The sequence below is a fragment of the Lissotriton helveticus genome, chromosome 3_2 (genome assembly GCF_964261635.1).
Source record: "Lissotriton helveticus chromosome 3_2, aLisHel1.1, whole genome shotgun sequence".
Lineage (NCBI taxonomy): Eukaryota > Metazoa > Chordata > Amphibia > Caudata > Salamandridae > Lissotriton > Lissotriton helveticus.
In genome coordinates, this window is record NC_136062.1 from 4,721,985 (window position 1) to 4,742,169 (window position 20,185).

The 20,185-nt window shown below is 44.3% G+C and overlaps 1 protein-coding gene across 3 annotated transcripts in view; it reads right to left on the reverse strand.

Annotated features, from left to right (window-relative positions):
• Positions 1 to 11,468: 11,468 nt before the first annotated feature.
• Positions 11,469 to 20,185, reverse strand: part of SH3GL3 (SH3 domain containing GRB2 like 3, endophilin A3) — a 1,443,414-nt gene continuing 1,434,697 nt past the window's right edge. For all 3 annotated transcript variants that reach the window (XM_078684580.1, XM_078684579.1, XM_078684581.1), the window contains one exon: positions 11,469 to 11,844. In XM_078684580.1, coding sequence (XP_078540706.1) covers positions 11,639 to 11,844 — 206 coding nt within the window. In that variant the 3' untranslated portion in view covers positions 11,469 to 11,638. The remainder of the gene's footprint in view (positions 11,845 to 20,185) is intronic.

Genomic DNA, 20,185 nt, shown 5'->3' on the forward strand with positions numbered 1-20,185 from the left:
CCAGCATGAAAAGCAAAGAAGTAAGCAAATCTGTTAAGGGCATGACAGGTGTTACCCAGGAGATGGGTCTCCTGCAAGAGAACCACATCCGGCGAGTGACGTTTAAGGAATTGCAAAACTATTGTTCTCTTAAGTTTGTCCCCCAGCCCGTTAACGTTCCAACTAAGAATTTTAAGGCTTTTATCCCACCCCATGTCGGTAGATGTGTAGGAATGCGTGCAAGGCCTCGATTCCTCTGGCACCACACTGTAATACAACAATTTTCATCCTGAGTGACAACACCAAACAAGCCCAACCCCCACCCCCGCACACTCCACTCCCCTTCCCAACCACCCAATCCAGACACCCCAACCATTTCCCCCTCCACTTCCCCCCCGAACACGCCCCCCTCCCTGCATCCCTGCTCCGTAGGCTGACAACTACCCACATCCCCAATTAGCAGAGCGCCTTTCACCCAGAACCCCAACTTAGAGTGGAGAAAGCTCCCCTCTCCTAATAAAGCTTAATGCTGAGAGGAGCGTGCACCGGCTCCAGCTCCTGCCGCCACTCACTTCCACCCGTAAACATTATCATGTACCATTCCAGCTTCTTAGCAAAAGTCATGGTCGTGCATTGGGCAGAGTCCGATACAAACATAGTTTAACAACATCTCAGCGTGCCCCAGGAAGTTATACAACCCTACATTAAATCGTCTCAGGGCAGTAATACATACAACATCACTGACCCCCTCTAGTCAGTTACTTCCATACTGTCCGAGTCTTACCACCCGTGTGCTCCCCCCCCAAAGAGAGGGCATAACCATTATGTGCAGACTTTGCAATACCTTACAGTTCGTAGACAGTCACTCCAGCCAGCCTGCCACCGCTCCTCTGTTCCACGGAGAACGTCCCCGCGAGGGCTGGCCGACCTAGACCTGCAGGAGCGTTGACTTCATCCTCCCGCCTCCGACTGTCCAGTCGTGATCCCGGTGAGGCAACCTGCGTGTCTCTCCAGCTGCCATTGTCATGGCTGTCCGGATTCTTGGACGCATCCCCATCCAGCCATTTCTGCCCATCTGCAGGGTTGGTAAAAAAGAGGGGTCTGCCCCCGGTAATAACCTTGAGTCTAGCCGGGAAAAACATCATATACTTTATTCCCTTGTCACGCAATGCTGCTTTAACACCTGTAAAGGTACGGCGCTCCCTCTGCACCTGTAGCGTGAAGTCTGGGAAGAACCGGATGGTGGCGTTTTCATATTGGAGGTCTCCTGTGAGTCTCGCTGCTTGTAGGATGGCGAACCTGTCTCGATAGTTCAAGACCTTTGCTATGATCGTTCGAAGCGGCGCCGCTGGTTTTGGCTTTGGGATGGGCGCCCGGTGCGCGCGTTCGATGGTAAAGATTCGTGAAAGACGCTTGGGTTTTAAGTGATTAAGTATCAGGTCTTCTAGGAACAGTTCCACACTGGGCCCCTCTGTTTCCTCCGGAACGCCTATGACGCGTATATTGCTCCTCCGAGCCCGCCCTTCCTGGTCCTCGAGCTTGAGGGCCATCTGACGGTGTTGGTGGACCAGCTCACTGACGCGGTTTTCCAATGTTTTGGTAGATGTACGAAGCTCCCTGATACCTTCTTGGTTAGCCCTGGCCTTGTCCGAGGTCTTGCAGAGGTCCGTTTGACGGAGCTTAACCTCAATGGAGACTCTATCTATCTTAGCCTCCAGATTCGTGCCCAGTGTCTGTATTGCCGCCATGATGGAGGCCAGCGACGGCTCCTGGGGGGTAGCGACCTCACCCGTCGCACCACCCCCTTGGGGGGTTACTTTGTGGACTGCATATTTGTCCAGTTTGTTGGACTGTGTGGGGACAGTAGATTTGGGCCTCATTACGGCGAGACACAACCCCGTTGCCCGATGGGCACCAGGTAGTACTAGGTGCTCGTGGGGGGGTGGGCAAGCACACCGGTCCCACTGGGCGTCGCAGTCCGCGGCCCACAAAAGCAGCACACCACCAGTAGGAAGAGACCAGCCACTGCAGCCATAACCCTTCACCTGGTACGGCACGCACTCATCCACGCTCCAATGCCGATCTTGGTATAAAGGGGGAGGGGGGTCTGTCCCCTCGTGTTCCACCCGTAAGGGTAACCGATGCCAGTGTATTCTGGGGCCCACACTGGCCCAGGGACCCCCTGTCACGACCCACACCAGGCCCCAGGTGTCAGCGCTGCACCAGCCACTGTTGCCGCCCCACTCAGTCCGGCCGGCCGGCAAATGAGGTCTCCCCAGGCAGGCCCCCTCTTCAGCGCCGTCCACAAGGTCGTGCAACAACCGGTCCCCCCCGCCGCCGCGGGCAGTTGGGTCCGCGCCCACAAAGTCCTCCAGTCACAGTACCTGCAGTTCCACTAGTCCGGAGCGGGTTACCGCACCACTTGGGCCGCCGCAGCACCTCCGGCCTCTATCACGCAGCAACCCGGTCACTATCTGCAGTTTGCACCGGAAGGCACCTCCGGCAGGGACCCACAGCTGCCGCCGAAAATCCGGCTCCTCCTCGCCGCCGCTCACAATCAGAGGCCCCCGGCTCCACAATGCAGGATGTCCTGGGCCAAGCCACCAGTTAGGCCCCGGCTCTCTCTAGGCCCCGCAGCGCTGTAACCGCAGTCCGGACTCAGGACCCTCACAGCTGCAGTCTGTAAACGCCTCCGGGGAGGGGTGTGGGAGGGAGGGGAAGCGGTCGCCGAACGGCACCCCCGCAAGGCACCCCCTTGCTGCTGAAGCGTCAGTCTATTCTCGCCTCCGTCCCCGCAGAGAAGGCCAGCCAGCCGGGCCCTCGCGTAGATCGCCGGTCCGCCCCCGCCTCCACAGCCACGCCGCCTCAGAGCAGGACGGCACTCAGAGGGCGGATCTCAGGCCGGGAGCCGAGTCATCGCGGGGGTTAGTGCGCTAGGTAGCTCTGTGTAGCGCCAGGCAGGGGCCGTTGAGAAAGAAGAACAGTTTTCGGATTTTGTCCCGGATTTCTCGAGTGAAAGCTAGGCTTCACGGAGCTCAGGAGTTAGGCGACCATCTTCACTGGCGCCTGGCCACGCCCCCTAGAGAAAATATTGATTGAGAGTGTGAAAGTATTTAATAAAATATCCTCTTTTTGTTTGAAGATTTACCTAGACCCAAAGCTGCAGTAGAACGGTGCAGGTAACATTTTAGAGGAACACTGAGTAGGGTTAAGGTTGACTATATGAAGATTTCTGAAAATAAATAGACTGTAAAAGGAGACTGCATAAAGACAAATAACGTTTTAAAAGAAAATAGGAAAACTGCTTGAAAAGAATGTGAACTGAAATAGTGACCTATTGCTGTACGTTTTGCTTAATCTGACTACACGCAAACGTATGTTGCCTTAGAAATAGATGCAAGATTAATATGGGTGTTGTCTTTTTATTAGCAGTATTTGTAATATTATCAGTAGGGTTTTATTTAATACCAGACAAAGGCAGGTCTACACATGCACCTACGGACCCAAAGGATGAGGAGCTATTTAAAGCATAATTTGCAAATTACAAGAGGGAGAATTTATCTAGAGCTAGACATGTGAAAGCAGTTGCGAACACACCTTTGAATAAATTGGGGGTTTAGGGGGGGGCACATGGAAAATCTTACAAGTAGAAGAAACTGCTATTCCAAGAGTTTATCTCATTTTTTGACAAGATGCTTACATGCTGTTCGGGAGGGTATTTGATATTTAGCTATATTGTTTTCTAAAATGTATCATGTATATAGTATAGATACTTTAACTAGGGCTGGGCATCAAACTCCACTTTGCCGGCAGAACATAGTTTACTGGTGAGCTCCTGCTCACAGCCGATGCTCCGTCACTATTTTGCACTTTCTCTGCTTACAAGCCCATTCTGCCCTCCTCCGCTAGTCTGCTTCTGCTCTGAGCTCCTGCTCAGTGTCAGCTCAGCCTCAATGTATCCAAGCATATGATGTTTTATGTGTGCGGCAGTAGAGCGTATGAGAGCCTGCCATCTTGCTTGCCCCCTCTCTCGGCTGCTGCCAGTGACCCAGCAGCATACCTGTCCTTGACCAGCAGCAGCAGAGAGTCTGGGAGCGGGACATGAGGGACAGCATCATACAGCTCCCGGTCCTCCAGTAATAAACCCACTGTACCACCCCGTCTGCATCTCCCCTAGCTGAAAAGCAGTATGTATCACTGTCTTTTAGTGGTATACTCTATGGCATGGCTTTGGGTCCTTGAATCCCAGCGTCCACTTGACTGGGACTATTACTCCTTATTAACACATAATGGCTGTTGTTTGTACTCTTGGTGAGGCAGTGCGCATGGTATAAGGAACGCTGAGCTACTCACAGTTTCTATTTAAACAATCTTGACCTGAAGTCACTGCCTAGATTTGGCATTTTGGGACTCTAGGTCAGTGTAACTCCTAACCCCGGGAGGAGCTGGAGTAGTGGCACTACATGGACCTCCACTGAGTTGGGGAAAAAACTCTGATGAACTCCACTCTCCCATCCACCCCCCTATTAAAAAATACTTGAAAAGTAATTTAAAGAGTTAAAGTCACTTACCTGTACTGTGGCGTCCTTGTGCTGCCCTCCTCCTTGTCGCTGTACATCTTGCGAGAACTGCGCACGTGCATTTCTTGCAAGACATGCACATGCGCAGTTCTCAGAAGATGTCCGGTGACCAGGAGGGCAGCCAGGGGATGCCGCTGTACAGGTAAGTGACTCTATTTCTTTTTAAATTACTTTTTAAGTCTTTTTCATTAGGAGGGGTGGAGGCAGGCAGCAAATTTGCAGGGGGTCTGGCTAACTCCGCTCCATTGTGGAGTCTGAGTTTTTCCCTATACTCAATGCTCTCAGCAGAGCGTGGAGTAGGCAAATCTCTGCACACTCTGCTGGCGGAGCGGAGTTGTCTGCCCGCACTTAGTAACTCCCCGTTTGTGTTTTCTGTCTCGATGAATGCTGAGGGAGGAAGAATATGAAGAAGGTTACTATGATAGCTACAAGAAGTGAGTATTTTCACGTACTTTATCCTCGTGTCATACAGTCGAATGCCCGCCACCAATCACAGCAGCACTGTTAATTTGCTGGTATGTCAGCTCCACCTTTCATCCCCTTCTGAGCATTTCTACACGACCCCAGCCCCCCAGTGAGTCGCGAGAGAGCATGGCTAAACAAGGTCTAAAGTGTCTAAATGGCAAGGTGAGCAACACATTTCCAGAGATCGCCATCCAGTGTTCCTAATGCACCCAAGGAACTCTTGCTGCTTTCCTACTATTTGGCTTAGGACATGTGTAGAGGGTTGTGCATGGGGAGATGGTAGAAACTGACCACCGATGTGGAAGCAGCGGAGTGGCGCTTGTAGGCAAGAACACACCGTTCACTGCTTTGCCTGTAACCCACACTGCTTACTGAAGAAACCTCAGCCTAAAGAATTAACGTCCGATGCAAAGATCAGGGATTCCTCATACTCCAGTGCTGCCAGCTCACAGCTTGTGGCCACACTGAAGAGGTTCTAACTGTCTGTGCCCGGACTCAGTGACACTTTCCATGCCGTTGCCTCATACTCAAGGATTCCTGGCTTCACCTTCTGTGCTGCCACTCTGTGATGTCTTCCCTGGCAGAGAGAGACGGATAACTCATAGTTCCCACACTCAAGCAGCCCGAGTGCCTGAGCCCGCACTCACTTTGGGCTAGATATACAAAAAGGTGAGTTTGCGATTTCCTAATTTCAAATTTTTCCCAATCCGCAATTAGGAAATTGCAAACACCCGTGTACAAAATTGTCTTAGACACATTTTGCAATTCCCAGTGGGTCGCAAATAGCTCTACCTCATCAATATGCATGAGGTAGGTCTCGCTTTGTGACCCATTGGGAATGGCCTGCACTCACATGGATGGTGGCCTGCTGGACTACCATGTCTGTGATTGCTTTTTAAATAAAGCATTTTTTATGTAATGCAGCCCGCTTTCCTTAACACCTTCAATGCTATGGAGATTTTTCTCCTACGCTGAAGATCCTGATTTCCCATTATTCATGACAAGGTCAGCTCGTCATAAGCACACGTTCAGTGTACTGCATGACGAGCTGACCTTGTCATTAGCATCCAAGAGGTTAAAGGAAAACCGGATGCATTTCATAAATAAAATTGAAAAGCTACCTTTTTATTTTTTAAGAGTAGGCAGTACTCCGTGCATCAGTGCCTGCTCTTTAAAAATGTTCGTGCCCACTTTCATAAAGGGGAAGGAGTCCCTTGGGGAACCCTTCCTGTTTGCGAATTGGTTGCAATCAACTTGAAGTAGATGGTAACTGCAAATGCTTTGCAACTGCATTCCTGGTCTCAAAACATTTGTGCATACTAGTGTGACTTGCTATTAGAAAGGGATGCCCTGTTCTATTGCATATAGGTACTAAAATACAGGCCTCTGTAAACTTGTTACCCTTCACCTGTATTCTCTCCCTACATTACACTTGTCACAGTTCGCAGGGGCTGACCTTTTACTTAGATATTACACTGCATTCAGAACGCGTGTTTTTCTCTAGTTTGAAATCTCATACATTATGCATGAGGGTTCTTGGACGCACAGCAGAACTACCATCTCCTGTATAAAATCTATGTACAAAGTTCAGCCCCGATGTCATCTTTAGGCAGACACAGTAAGAGAGCAAGGTTGGACCCCTGAGAAGACCAACAGGTATATATAAATCACATCTTGCTAAGACTGCTCGAGGAGATAGAGACTTGCCGGCCAACACACTGACCAGGGAGACTGAGGTTCAGACGCTCCAGCTCACAGTGGCCTACAATCACTCGCGGGGTGTCCAACTTGAGACCAGGACGTGGTCCCACACTCTCACTTAAGGTAATGGGATTGACGAGATCCTAGAGGAATTCTTGGCTTCACACCTACACCCACGCTAAGTACACTTAGGTACATCTAGATAGGGAGACATCGTAGGAGTACGCATCTTTTATCATGTGTTTTAAATACTTGAATGTATTCATGATTTTAGTAAGATGGTAAAACTATACCATCCTTTTACTTTCATAGTACTGTTGATCATTTGTATCCTATACTGTCTAACGGTTGTTGCAGCACATCTATTTTACACCAGAATAACAACTGTTCTATAAATGATTATTGAAAACGCCCAGCTTATTTATTCGCTGTATCTCTCTGAGAGAAACTAAGTGACTGAGCGAAAAGTAGTGCATTGTTTCCACAGTCCTGAGGGATCAGGGTTGTCATGTTCTGAGGTTGCCAGAAACTATTCTCTCCTTGGTAAGAAGGGATGATAGTGGCACTGTGAGCTAGCTGATACAGAAAGGCTAACATACCCGGTGATCAGAACTTGTCTGACACCAATCCTGCTTTGTATGTTGTCTAAACATGCAGAGCCTGTATATTTTTATAGGAATTACACGCACCCTTAACAAACTACTTCCTAATAGCGACTCACAAAACCTATTGTGTGAGTCAGTAATAGGTTACCGACTCGCAGAACAGGGTTGGTACATGACAAAAAGCATTTTACTGTTCCATTTGCGAGTGGTAAAATGCTTTGCACATCTTGCTCTTAATCCCGCTCCTTGCTAGGGGTGGGCGAGCAATACTTAACCCGCAAGTGCAACTTTGTAGAATTCCACTGAGTTTTTACGCTTTAACCATCACACAGACAGACACATGGTGCAGAAGATGAAACTAAATTAGTGGAAGACATTTTTGGCACAATCATACCACTGGTAGGAGACATAATAAACAATGAAAAGATCAGAAAGCTTCCAGCAGTTTTTGACAAACTGGAAACCAGCACTTCTGGAGCTTTCTTAGTTTTAAACACAGAATTAGTAGCTATTAGATCCATGGTGTTACCAAATATTAGTATTCAACATTTTACTATTAGAGAAAAAACATTGTCTTCAAGATGCTGAAAGTTCAGCATTGCTGTTTATATCCCAGTCAAAAGTAAGAAAATAGCAGAATCTGCAAAGATTATTTCTGATTTGAAACCTGAATTGGTACTTTTAGAGGCACATTGGTGCATATTTACATGAAAATGGCCCAGCATGGTACCACAAGCAACTTTGCTTTACTGAGCTACGTTATTTTCAAATCGCAGGAATGCGCCGTATTAGTAAGAATATGGCTCATCCATGTGCTCTCACCTGCCCCAATGCTGAAAAAGCTGTCTTGCGCCAACGCACGGTGCAAGGCTTCCTGTGTTGTGCAGGAAGCACCTCTTCCTGCACAAAAACTATATTTAATGATGTTTTGTTCCTTCTATGAGTGCTGCAGAATGCAGCACAAATAGAGCAAAAAATTAGGAGAAATAAAAGTATTTCTCCACATTGCACGACATTAACTCCTCCTTTTGAAAGGAGTTAGTTTGTGGTGCTGCCTCAGATTAACAGATCCTTGTAAATCTGGAGCAGTGTCAAACGCCATGGGTGTCGCTGGGAATGCCTCCAACACCCATTGCACACCCCTTTGCATGGCTTAACGCAGCCTTGTAAATATGGACCACTGCAACACAGTTTTCTGCTGCAAAGTTGCTTAGCATGGCCTTGTTAAATATGGGCTAACATATAGCACAATCGGAGCATCAAAAAAGTGACGTTCTAGTTGTGCTCGGGGCTTGTAACTATCCCCCCTGACATTTTAGAACATTTTAGAAAGGGAATTAAATTAGCAATTGGTTAGCCACTGCTGTAGGAGGAATCCTAAGGGTTATTCTTATGCCAATATTAATAGGGCTTTGCTTATTTTTCTTGTTTGCTTTAATCAAAGGTTTTAGCTACTCGTTAACAAAAGAAAGAGCAGGAAAATGAGTTAGATTAGAGAATTGCATTAATGAAGAATACAGAATATCAAAAAAATAATTTTAAAGTTTAAAGAGAGAGACTCAATTGAGGATAAGAGTGTGCTGTAAACTGAATCAAATGTGAAAGTGTAATGATTAAGATAATCATGAAAGCGGGGGCGGGGGTGGACAGAAAGGGGCATTTTGAGCAAAGGGAAAAATAATATAGTCAAAATACATGTGCAATATTAATGCACAAACTTAAATGAACAAAATGCTATAAAAATTGTGCACTAGTGTAGTAGTTAGCCATACTTATTTCTTCTAGGCCTCAAAATGTTTAAAACAGCATTGCCTAACAAATATCCAGAAAATTCTTGACCTTTCAATGATCTTGAAAGATAAATGTTTCACATAACCCTGCAAAATGTATCTACTTACTCATAGAGGATTTGAAATACTTGTTTAGATTTTATTGTTTAGCAGAATTATGAGGAATAACAACACATAAAATACAGCACATAATCCAAATTTGACCTCTTTTAACATACTTGTTTTACTTCCACGAGATGATGCTGTGCTAATAGTTTTCTCTCGTTACTGCAGATGTTACATCGGTCATTGTTGGTTAATGTGTACTTTGCTTTGTTAGAACGTTAGAGATATAGTCTCACTTGTGGGAAAGGAGTTCATAATGTGAAAAGGCTTCATACGTGATTTAGATTGAAAACAACGTTGCATATTACTGTCTGTGGACCATTGTATTCGTGTGATAAAACGAGGAGTGAACCTGTTCCCAGGAGATTACCTGAAAGCTGATTGGACGAGAAGTGCAACATGGACTGCAACATTATTTTTGACTGTTTATAATAGTGCGTGTTCCTAGAGAAGGTTAATGCTTTTACCATTTTCCCACCACTTACTAGATGCCTTTTATCCAGACCCTGTTGCTATTTGCGGTTGCTACTGCAGACTTATCCAGTCTTATTCTTCATTGCATTGAGAATTTACTGAGTTACGTGAACCTCTCTTTATGAGAAGTTCTGCTTTGATTGACTATTGATTTTTTTTATTATTAAATTGAGGTTCATGGTAGATCTCACTTTTTTCTTTCAGACTTGAAATGTTTATGCTGACAACTTCTAACCCCATTCTTAGAATGGGTATTCTTTCCCTTTTGGAACACGCTTAATGCATTTTACTATGATTTGATCTAACCATATTTTTTATGATCAAATCTGTTAAATGACTTAATATTCAAATCATAGGTTTACTCCTATTAGTTTCAATAAAGAGGGCTTAAGGGTAAAAAACCTTAAGCTCACCCTTAACTTTAATCATTGACTGAACTCGGAATGGAAAATTGTGATTATAATTTATGTGAGGATTTGCACCTGATCCTTTCAAAAGCAACGGCATAGGGTTTCAGCCCTATGTGAGATGGTATACCATATTTAAACTGATTCCCACTCCTGCAAGACACTTTGAACGGCTCACATGACCCTTAATGGTCATGCTCAAAGCTATGTGTCGAAAAAGATCTGAAACTATTGCCCCAAGAAGAGAATTTATGGTCTGCTAATGTGGGACTGGCATCACTACCACAGATTTATCACAGACATTCTGGCAGTCGGATGTTTTCTTACTTAGTACCCCAGAAAATTGAATTTGTTCCCTCCATACTTATGTCAACAGAGAGGCTGCGCCCAGTTCAATAAAACTTAACACTTCACTTTTTTCATGGCTATAACATTGTTGCCTCTTTTTTTTCTTCTCTGATTTCGATCTGCGACTGTTAGCACCAGGAAGCCTTTTCCTGAATAACGGCGCATTTTATAACCCCATATAACATTATCTAAATTACCCATCAACCATGATGGCCTTAAAAACGGCAGTCTGTACACTCCAGACCCTTTGGACCTAAAGCCCCAGTTGTGGATGGGCTCTCAAAGTAGTGCAACTTCTCCCAGAGTCACTGTTGCTAGGACCTTGGAAACTTAGGGTGGCAAGCTATTGAAAACACAAGTTGTGTGTGTTTTTTGTTGTTTCCTGAAAGCTCCCAAGCACCACAACCCACACTTGCTGGTTCCCTTCTCCTTCTGAGCACCACCACAAAGAATTACAGGGTTGAGTTCGCACTTTGCTGCAACTTTGCCATTGCTGGAGATGCCCCATGGGTTCAGGATCTCTCAATACAGAGAGTAAGGCACCAGTTGTCTGCAAAGAACCACAGACAAGATGTGGGTGGCAGGAAGGGGAGTAAAAACAGAGTAGTGAATAAAGGAGGCGGCAGAATAACAGGTAGGGTGAAAGCAACCACATACATTCCCATGGATGCCAAAAAGGAACCACTGTAGAATGCATTGGAAGAGCACAACTCATCCACTGTAAGATTGAATTGTTTCTGGATGGGACAATACAGAATTAGGAGAAAAGCCATCGAATCAATAGACAATTGAGAACGACAATCATGTGTAACTAAGGCCCTTACCAATTCCCCACTTTTATGTATTTTGGAAATAATGCATCTATGCCAGCTAAAGCAGGCTGTAGCAGGAATTAAAAGTAAGTAAGACATATAGCTCACTGCCTATTTGTACAACAAAGACCAGGACACAATAGCGGTGAAATGTTGATATTATGTATTTATGTTCTTTAGAGAATACAAATTATGAGTCAATATCTGCAAAACAGGAGAGATGTCCTTTTATGCAACCAAATGAAAATGTTTTATTAACAATAAATATATGTACAAAAGTCATTTGAATAATGAGGCGTTCACAGAATGCCACAAATACACAAGGTGCAAATTCCATATAAGAAAGTGTGTCCACAGTTTGTATTCGGCTGTTTACTTAGGCAAATGCACCAGCACTTCCACATGATTAATAGGAAAGAATCCAGATTCGTTGTTTAGCATCCCTTCGAACCAATTGTCGTCAAGCTGGTTTGTTAAGGTAACGATGTCACCTTCCTTAAATCTAAGTTCACCTTCACTTTCTGGCTCAAAATCGTAAAGCGCGCGGCAGCAAGGTTGATCCAATTGCCCCGTACAACCTGGGTATATTATAAAAAGAAAGGTGATTTATTCAGTGTTAAGTAGTTCTCCTTTTTTTCGTTTCTTATTTCTCATGTCTGTAACACAGTGGTACATGAGGTATGTACATATTTGGAGAAACCAAGACCGAGGGTCTCTTCTTGTAACTATTAAAAATCTGTATCACTTCATTCATATTGATTTACATGTATCCGTGACATCATTTTATGTGTGTTTTTTTTAAACCACAACGGGTTCTCTACGATCTTCTACTGGATTACACTGAAATTGTTTATTTCTTTTATCCAAAGCACTCATAATAATAACTCTTCACATCTTTTTTTGCCCCTGTCCTTCACCCTATAAAAAAAGTTGTCAGCTTTACCAAGAATCGCCTCTTCGTCTTCCCTCATACCATACTTACCTCTAATAGGGTTTTAACACTTGTCTTTAAGGCTGTCTGAGACCTGTCACTTACCGTTGCTATCTGTGCCTTCCCCACTGCTTCAGGTCCTCATCCCTGCACCCACTAGCCTCACTGAAACTCAGTACGCAGTATTGATGTGTCATAACTGTTCTTTACTGGAACAAACTACCCTGAATCTCAGGTTTGACTTCCGTCAGAGATAACATGATGGCTTTAAAGGCTCACCTTGTAGTGTTGAAGATACCTGGGGTAGTGTCCTTGTACCAAACTGCTCCTCATTTTATCATTTTGATCCACTGGTATGTTTTTTGAGTGTAGGTGACTTGTTTAACACACCTCCAAGTGCTCGCCATTATTTGCCGGTTTCACACCAAAGAAGTGCTAGATTGTGTTTGCCTAGCTACTGGCCACGTGACCAGAAATGACGTGGTGACGAAGTAGTTGGATGTAGGCCTTTTTGCCTGCACTCCAGTGGAGGAGATTGGCAAACGGGTCTCCTTTTGAAAACTTTGTGTAAAATGCTATGACTTGGCACCCCGACATTTCTGTATTGTATATGTACATGTGTTAAAGTGCTTGATTACATGAGCAATTGGAAGACACTTTAGGAGTGCCTTCCCTATAGTTAACTAGCCTCTAAGATTGTCTGGTCTTAACTCAGCCTTCTCCCTGTGCTGCTGTCTCCCCCTCCGAAAATATATTGTAAAGCTACCTGCATGTGTCTTGTATTCAAATTCCATCCACCTAAGGAAGCGAGGTGGATCCTTTGTGCATGCCAGACCAAGACGAAGCTAGTTCCAGCATGTCACTTGTAGCTGAGTTGGCAACACTTAAAGGGTATGGCCAAGGACATAGCCAGAGACTATGCACAATTTACAAATGATTAGCTACCTGCCCAAGCTGACGCATTTGACTTAGTCAGTATTCTCATTTGAACACCTGTTTAGAGGACATTAGAGGCTGAATATTTGGCTGTTCCTAGAGGAGTTGAAACATAATCTATGGCTGAATAACCCCACCAGTGAAAACGAAACGAGTTGGAGTTAATGTAATACTAATCAGACTAGTGATTTAGGCCATAACTATCCCTGAAGTTACTAAGCATATTTCTTTATTAAAGTCTAGTATTTTTTCATAAACTAATAACACTGCTATTTGAGTTAGATGTGCTAGCTGAGCTAGAAGCTATACTCCATATCACACCATAGTATGTGATATCATGTACACAAACATCTTCTGCAGAAACCATTTTCCCAAAACATCTTTTACAAAATCATTTTCCCCCTTAAAAACGAAGGCAAGTTTAACTTTGCAATTTGGTGAAAAATTACATTTCATCTAAGTGTATTTACAAATAAAATTTAACAAATGAATATGCACATTTAATAATAATCAGTCGCAAATGTGTAGTTATAATTAAGTCAGAGCTTCCATAGAAACTTTGGGGCACATTTACAAGACCATTGCAACCCTTTTGTACTGCAGTTGCATCACTTTTTGTGACACAGCAGCGGTGTAAACAATGTATCACATTGCGGCCAATTTACAAGGTGATGTATCTAGGGAGGTGCATCACCTTGTAAAGCCCTGCTCCACATGAGACGTGAGGAATACAACAATTTGCAATATTCCACTGTGTCACTCTACGTCTTCACTGCGTCAAAATCCCTACGCCTGTTCAGACCAGGCGTAAGGAATGACGCAGGGGTTTTTAAATGTAACTCGCACATCTGTTGTGAAGCATTGCTGGAGTTGCACCACTTTCATGAGCAACTCCAGCGATGAGTCACTTTTGCGCCAACAGATGCATCAGAATTTCTGATGCATCAGTCAATCCTTGTGCAACGGTGGACCATATTGTAAATACGGCGCATCCATGGTGCCGCAAGAGTCTCGTATGGAGGCGCAGGGTAACAGATGCATGTGTAAAGATGCATCAGTTTCTTGTAAATCTGTCCCATAATCTTTTGTTTCGCTAATAACTTCGGTGCCATTTGGCAAATCTTAGCTAAATACTTCCCCCAAAAATATTTATTCCCCTTTGCTCCTTTCTGAAAAGTGTAGCACCGGAATGTTAAACAGAAAGCAGCGGCTGACCAAGGAGGAGCCAGGGCTTCAATCCTATGCCACTTCCTGCTCAGCACCGCACAGCTTTTATATAGAAAGAAACTATCTCACAGATTTTATATGTAAAAGCTGTAATGCCAGGTTGCCAGCAGAAGAGGGCTCCAATACCTGCTTTGTCCATGACAGGCGGGAGCAGTTACAGCCTGCCCTCACATATATACAAAACATGTCTGGCATGCTGTACTAGCGTCACACAGTGCATCATGTCCTATAATGGCCTTTCAGTGCTTGTCGATCACACACCCTTTTGCCCTATCAGAAGCTGGTACTGAGAAAAAAAAGATTACCTCAGTGCTTTGAGCTCTGCTCCAGTTTATGATTGGGTGGATCTGCCTCTGGCTGCTGCAGAGAGACAGGAGAGTTGGAAATCGTGGGTTTGTCTCAGATAAAGGTTTCTGATTTAAATTCTAAGGGCCTCATTATGATGTGGGTAGGACCGCGACTTACAGGCCATCGGTGGTAGTCCCACACACAGACAGCCCTTCGGCCTGACCACCACATTATGTTTCATGCGGTCAGACTGAAACCTTCGGGGGAAGGCCGCCGCCTCCGAATTGATCTATGATCCCTTTCAGACAGTGGTCGGAATGATATGCCTTGAATGGCAGCGTTGCTGGGGCAGGCACGCAGTCGGGACTACGATGTCCCTTTCTGACAGCCTTTTTCTGGTGTTCCGGCCGCCATGAAAAGGCTTTGGAAATGTACTTTAGGGGAGCAAAACAGGGCCTCAATCCCTCGAGGGCTACTGCAAAGTGATCCTGGGGGCAAATGTAGTGCTGCCACTCACATCAATGCACCATGTGTCATGTACCACATGAGGCTCAGCACACGGTGCATGGATGTGCACCAAGTGCTCCTTAAAATGGAGGCTTGTGCTGCGGCCCTTTTCATGGGCCGCAGCACAAGCCACAGTGTAAAGGAGTACTTTCTGACCATCACCACGGTGGAATATCATAAATGGGTGATTGGAGCGACGACCGCTTGTCAGGCGGTCTCCTGACAAGCCTGATTATGATATTGGGCAGCAAAGTGTGTATGGGTTGGGGATTGCATGTGTAAGTATGTATGTATGTATGTATGGATGGATGAACGAATGAATGTATTTGTGTGCGTGCCTGAACCTGTGTGTGTATAAATGCATGTCTGCTTGTATGTGATGTAAAAGCCTGGCCTGGGGCTTGGCAAGGCCAGACTGCTGGATAGTGCTTTTGGACCACACAACTTCCATAATGCCTCAGCCGCCACTGTGAGAAGGGGGCCAAGAAAAAGGGGGGAGGGCAAAAGTTGATTTTTAATGTTAACTCCCATAGGAAATGTTGGCATGTGATACTGAAAAAACTGCAATACAGAATTACACTAAATTTATCAAAAAGTTAGAACTTTACCCAGTGGGATTTTTGTTATTTGGTGTAAGTCCATTAAGCCCTATCTGAAAAATCATGTGTTCAAAGAGGTGCTCAAGAAGGGGTTCAAACAAGGTATATTTGGACGGTGGTCTCTTAAGATCGTAATTTGAAAAAATGGGACTTTCCTGATTAGTCCAGGGACGTTTTTCTCCCTTGGGCCATTTTGGTACGACAGGACCATGCCTTGGTACCAAGTCATCTGATTTGCTTCCTCAGTGCTTTACAAAATGCTTGAGAAGCCATTACAGGACTCTACGACTGCATGTCTGGACTTTTGTTTGTGAAAAAGGCCATAAGGCAGCAGAATGGGCACAGCCTGATCTCCAAAGCTATGGGGGGCGTGGGGGCTGTTAGCAATGGGGGGAAAACACATTTGTTAGGCTGTGGTAACTACGGTATTAAACAGCTGGGAATAGACATTTGGGTCAAAGCTTTGGACTCTTCTTGGATAAATATTCAGGCTAATTTCCATTCTAGTGAAAATGCTCAAATTTACAGAAATGAAATCTCAGCAGGAAGCCTTTACAAATATGAAGATAGCAGATACCCCAATTGATGCTCCACCTTTTCAAATGTGAAAAAAAGATCCTAAATCCATGTGCTTTCCCATGGCAAAGCTAAACATACTTTCTCTACACTACACTTGGAAAAATTGCAGCACTATAGATTATTGAGGGGGTAGGGACATGCACATTGAGAACATGGGGGAGAACGAGGAGGGCACAAACTGAGGACACTGGCAGCACAACAGAGCAGGAAGTGAGAGGGGCACAAGGAAAAGAAATGGGGTAAGGCATGTGATTTATGGAAGAAAAGAAGTCAGAAACTCAGTGAAAATAAATAATGGTTAGCTTTGGTTATAATACTACTCTACTTTCCATCATGACCTTTGCGCTCTGCCCAGCAAAATAGGTTCACTATTCTTAAAATCAAACGTTCCCATATGTGTGGTTGGTCATTTTCTTATCTTGCCCCAGCCCATGGAATTCTCTTTCTCTACGTGAGGAAACCTTGTATGGTGGATTCCGTAGAAATCTGAAGACTTGGTTGTCTAACCTCTGATTCCTTGTTTGGTTCTCTCTTCCTACCAGTTGGCGCTGGGAAACCTCTTGGGGTAGCTGTGTGCCTTATAAATTTAGATTAATAATAATAATATCTTAAAGGGCATTTTAAACAAATTCACAGCAAAAATAGTTAAAACCTAGTTATGATTAAAAAACAACTTTAAAACCACTGAAGTTTGCCAGTTAGGGGTAGATGAACTAACCTAATTTACACCTTGTCATACACTGCTAATGACTTTAGGGATGACATCATTGATAACATCAAATCATTAGGTCTACTGATTTGGACATCCAGGAAAATCACTCTTTACGTACACCCCTCAAAAACCTCTGCTGAGCATTGATAGGCCATTGCTGCATTTTTTGGCCTCTCCTGCTATTCTACTATCTACTTTGTATCTACATGGTATTTCCATAGCGCTAACCTAGTCGACAAGCAGTGGAGCATAATGTCATTGAGTAAGAGGAGAGTAGGATTGTGGATGGGTAATGCACTGTGATGTAGTGCTCTTCAAAGACGTGAGTCTTCAACCTTTTCCTAAATTAGAGCAGCATTGGGCAGCCTTATGGATACGGGAGGTTGTTCCATATCCTGGATGCATAGATGTAAAAGCCTCCTGAATTGCTTTTTCTTATTTTTACACTTCTAAGTATGAAGACTAATAGTGTCTTGGCTGCAGATATGCTGAGATCCACCACACCACACTGATAGTCATGATAGCTCGATTAGTAATTGATGCAGCTGGATTTGAAGATGGTGCAGGAAGGCAATATGGAGCTCATGGTGTTCCATGGGAACAGGGGTCATGTGATCATAGTTCTTCAAGCCATGGATGTGATGTGCTGCGGCATGTGGGATTCCGCTAAGGGATGCCAATGTGGAGTCTGGTAGCCATGGATTAGGGCATTACTTTCATCCAGATATGAGAGTACAAGTGTATGAACTGTATTTCTGAAGTCGCTTTCTGGATGAAATGGTTGGATTTTTTTTTTAACAGAGAGCTGGTACCAAGCAGTTTTCATTATTTTTGGTAATGTGTCCCATTAGAGTGAGGTTAACATCCAAGGTAAATGCAAGTGACTTGGTGTTTGGTAAAAGTTGGGATTCAAAGAAGTCAATGTACATGGCACCAAGCCTGGTTAGTACTGCACCTTGATTATTTTTCTTGGCAAATAACAGCAATTCTGTGTTGGTTGGTTTGAGTTTCAGATTGGTGCTGGATTATTTACAAACCTTAATTGGCAGTAACCTATTTGTTGGAAGCTCAATAGCCAAAAATGTGGTTGTTTCTTAACCTCAAGCAACTAAAAGCCATGGTGCAGGACACATTTAATTGTTTTACCCTTTCAAATGTGTCAATATTGAGTTGCTGCTTGTAGGAAATTGGGTTAATGATTTAGAGGGGTGAAACCCTACTCAAGCAGCAACCACAATCCTTCTGAGGCTGAGGCACAAGCAAACCCCGAATTAACCTGTGCTCAACCCCTGGGTAGCTCGGCACAGAGCAGAATTGATTAATTTAGACCTGTGTAAAGTATTTATGCAGCACTTCAAAACTTCAAACAGTATCAAGTGAAAACACAACACAGTAAACATTTCACACCAATGTAGTAAAATAAAACAATATTTTATGCAAAAAAACAGCAAAAAATCTAACCAGTAGACTTGACAATTGTAAAGATTTAAGTGAAAAGGGTGGCAAAAATCCCAAAACGCCACTCGCGGCTATCTGGAAATACAAAACTGGGAGAAAGTCACAAGTTCAGGCCAACTGGGATAGAAAGCATGTCAAATTACAAGGACCAGGTTAGCCTCCCTGAAAATTTACTTTCTCAGCCCAGCGCCAAGAGTTCTGTTTTCAGTGGAAGGGGCCACGGGGAGCAGAGAGTCAATAGTACAGCATGGAGCAGGCCGGGCATCGCGGACAGTCACTCCTGTAGTGCAAAGATCCTGTTGCCATCCCGGACAGTTGGATTGGAGCTTTGTGTTGGCATTCACCATGGTGGTCAATGCTGTAGCACGAAGAGTTGGTTGGAAGTTGCAGGGAGCCTCTGGAACTAATGTCCCTGTAGCTCAGAGCAGAGGTCAGCCGACTGACCCTTTGAGACACTGTAGGCTGGGATAAAGGGTGCAGGTTCAGTCCAATCTTCCTTCTCAGCAAGCAGGGCAAGACTAAGAGAGTAGTAGGGCAGCAGAGTGGCAGTCATTCTGGCAGCAAGACAATCCTTCTTCTGTAGTATCATAGGCCCAGGAGTGTACTGAAGGTTTGGTGTCTGAGGTCCAATATGTATACATGGTGCCTCCATTGAAGTGGTAGAAACGTCTAGAGAATGCACTTTGAAGTGCTGTAGTTTACTGCCTTCCCTGGCTCCAGACTAACTATAGGGGGTATGCAGCCCTTTGTGTGGAGCCAGGTCACTACCTTTTCAAGTGCTTGTAGAGCTGTGCCCAACTGCACCCTCCCATCCTGCCAGTGATGGCTCATCTAGGCACACCTAACCTCTCTACTATGTGTGGCTGTCTAGGAGGAACACACAGATATCAGCTACATCCATGTAGGTGACCTAGAGACAGACTGCAGGCAATTGGCAACTTTCTAAAAGTGGCATTTTAAAATTGTAATTTAAATCCTAATTTTAACATGAGAGAATGTTTCATTACAATTCCAAAGATACCAACAATTAATTTACCTGTTCCCATTTGTAAGAGGAAAAAATATCACAATATTTATTCAATGGCACAAATTAAAAAACACATGAATTCATACATAAAAATTATTACAGTGCCTAATGCTTATCAAGAAATTATACAAAAATCCACAATTTCATTGAAAGTAAAAACATACATTTTTTTTAAAATGAAATCCATAAAGGATGTCGACGCGTTTCGGTTGCTGTGGCTCTAAGCCCTACCTTCCTCAGGACAGTATTTATTTTTAGGTACACATGGATCTGAAAATAGAAGAAGCTGGTATCAGAACACATTCTCCATTACAGTTTTATATTGACATTACAACATTATCTTTTTTATTATTTCTCCCTACGTCTTTGCTCTTGTTTGTGGTCATATTGTGCTTCTCCCAATGATTATGCTAATCCCCTCCCTCTTAGGGTGATCTTCCATTCATTCCTTGGGGTCAAGGGGCATTATATCTTAAACTATTTACTGGGGTTGAGAGCTACTGATGCACTTCCCTCGTATCCCATTCATATTCATACCTCTATATGATGTGTTAGGTATCCTTCAGCTGATCTCCTAAAGCGGACTCAGACTTTAATGTGGTGCTTCAATTTTCAGTCTGTTACTATCAGTCACGACCTATATATAAACATTAGA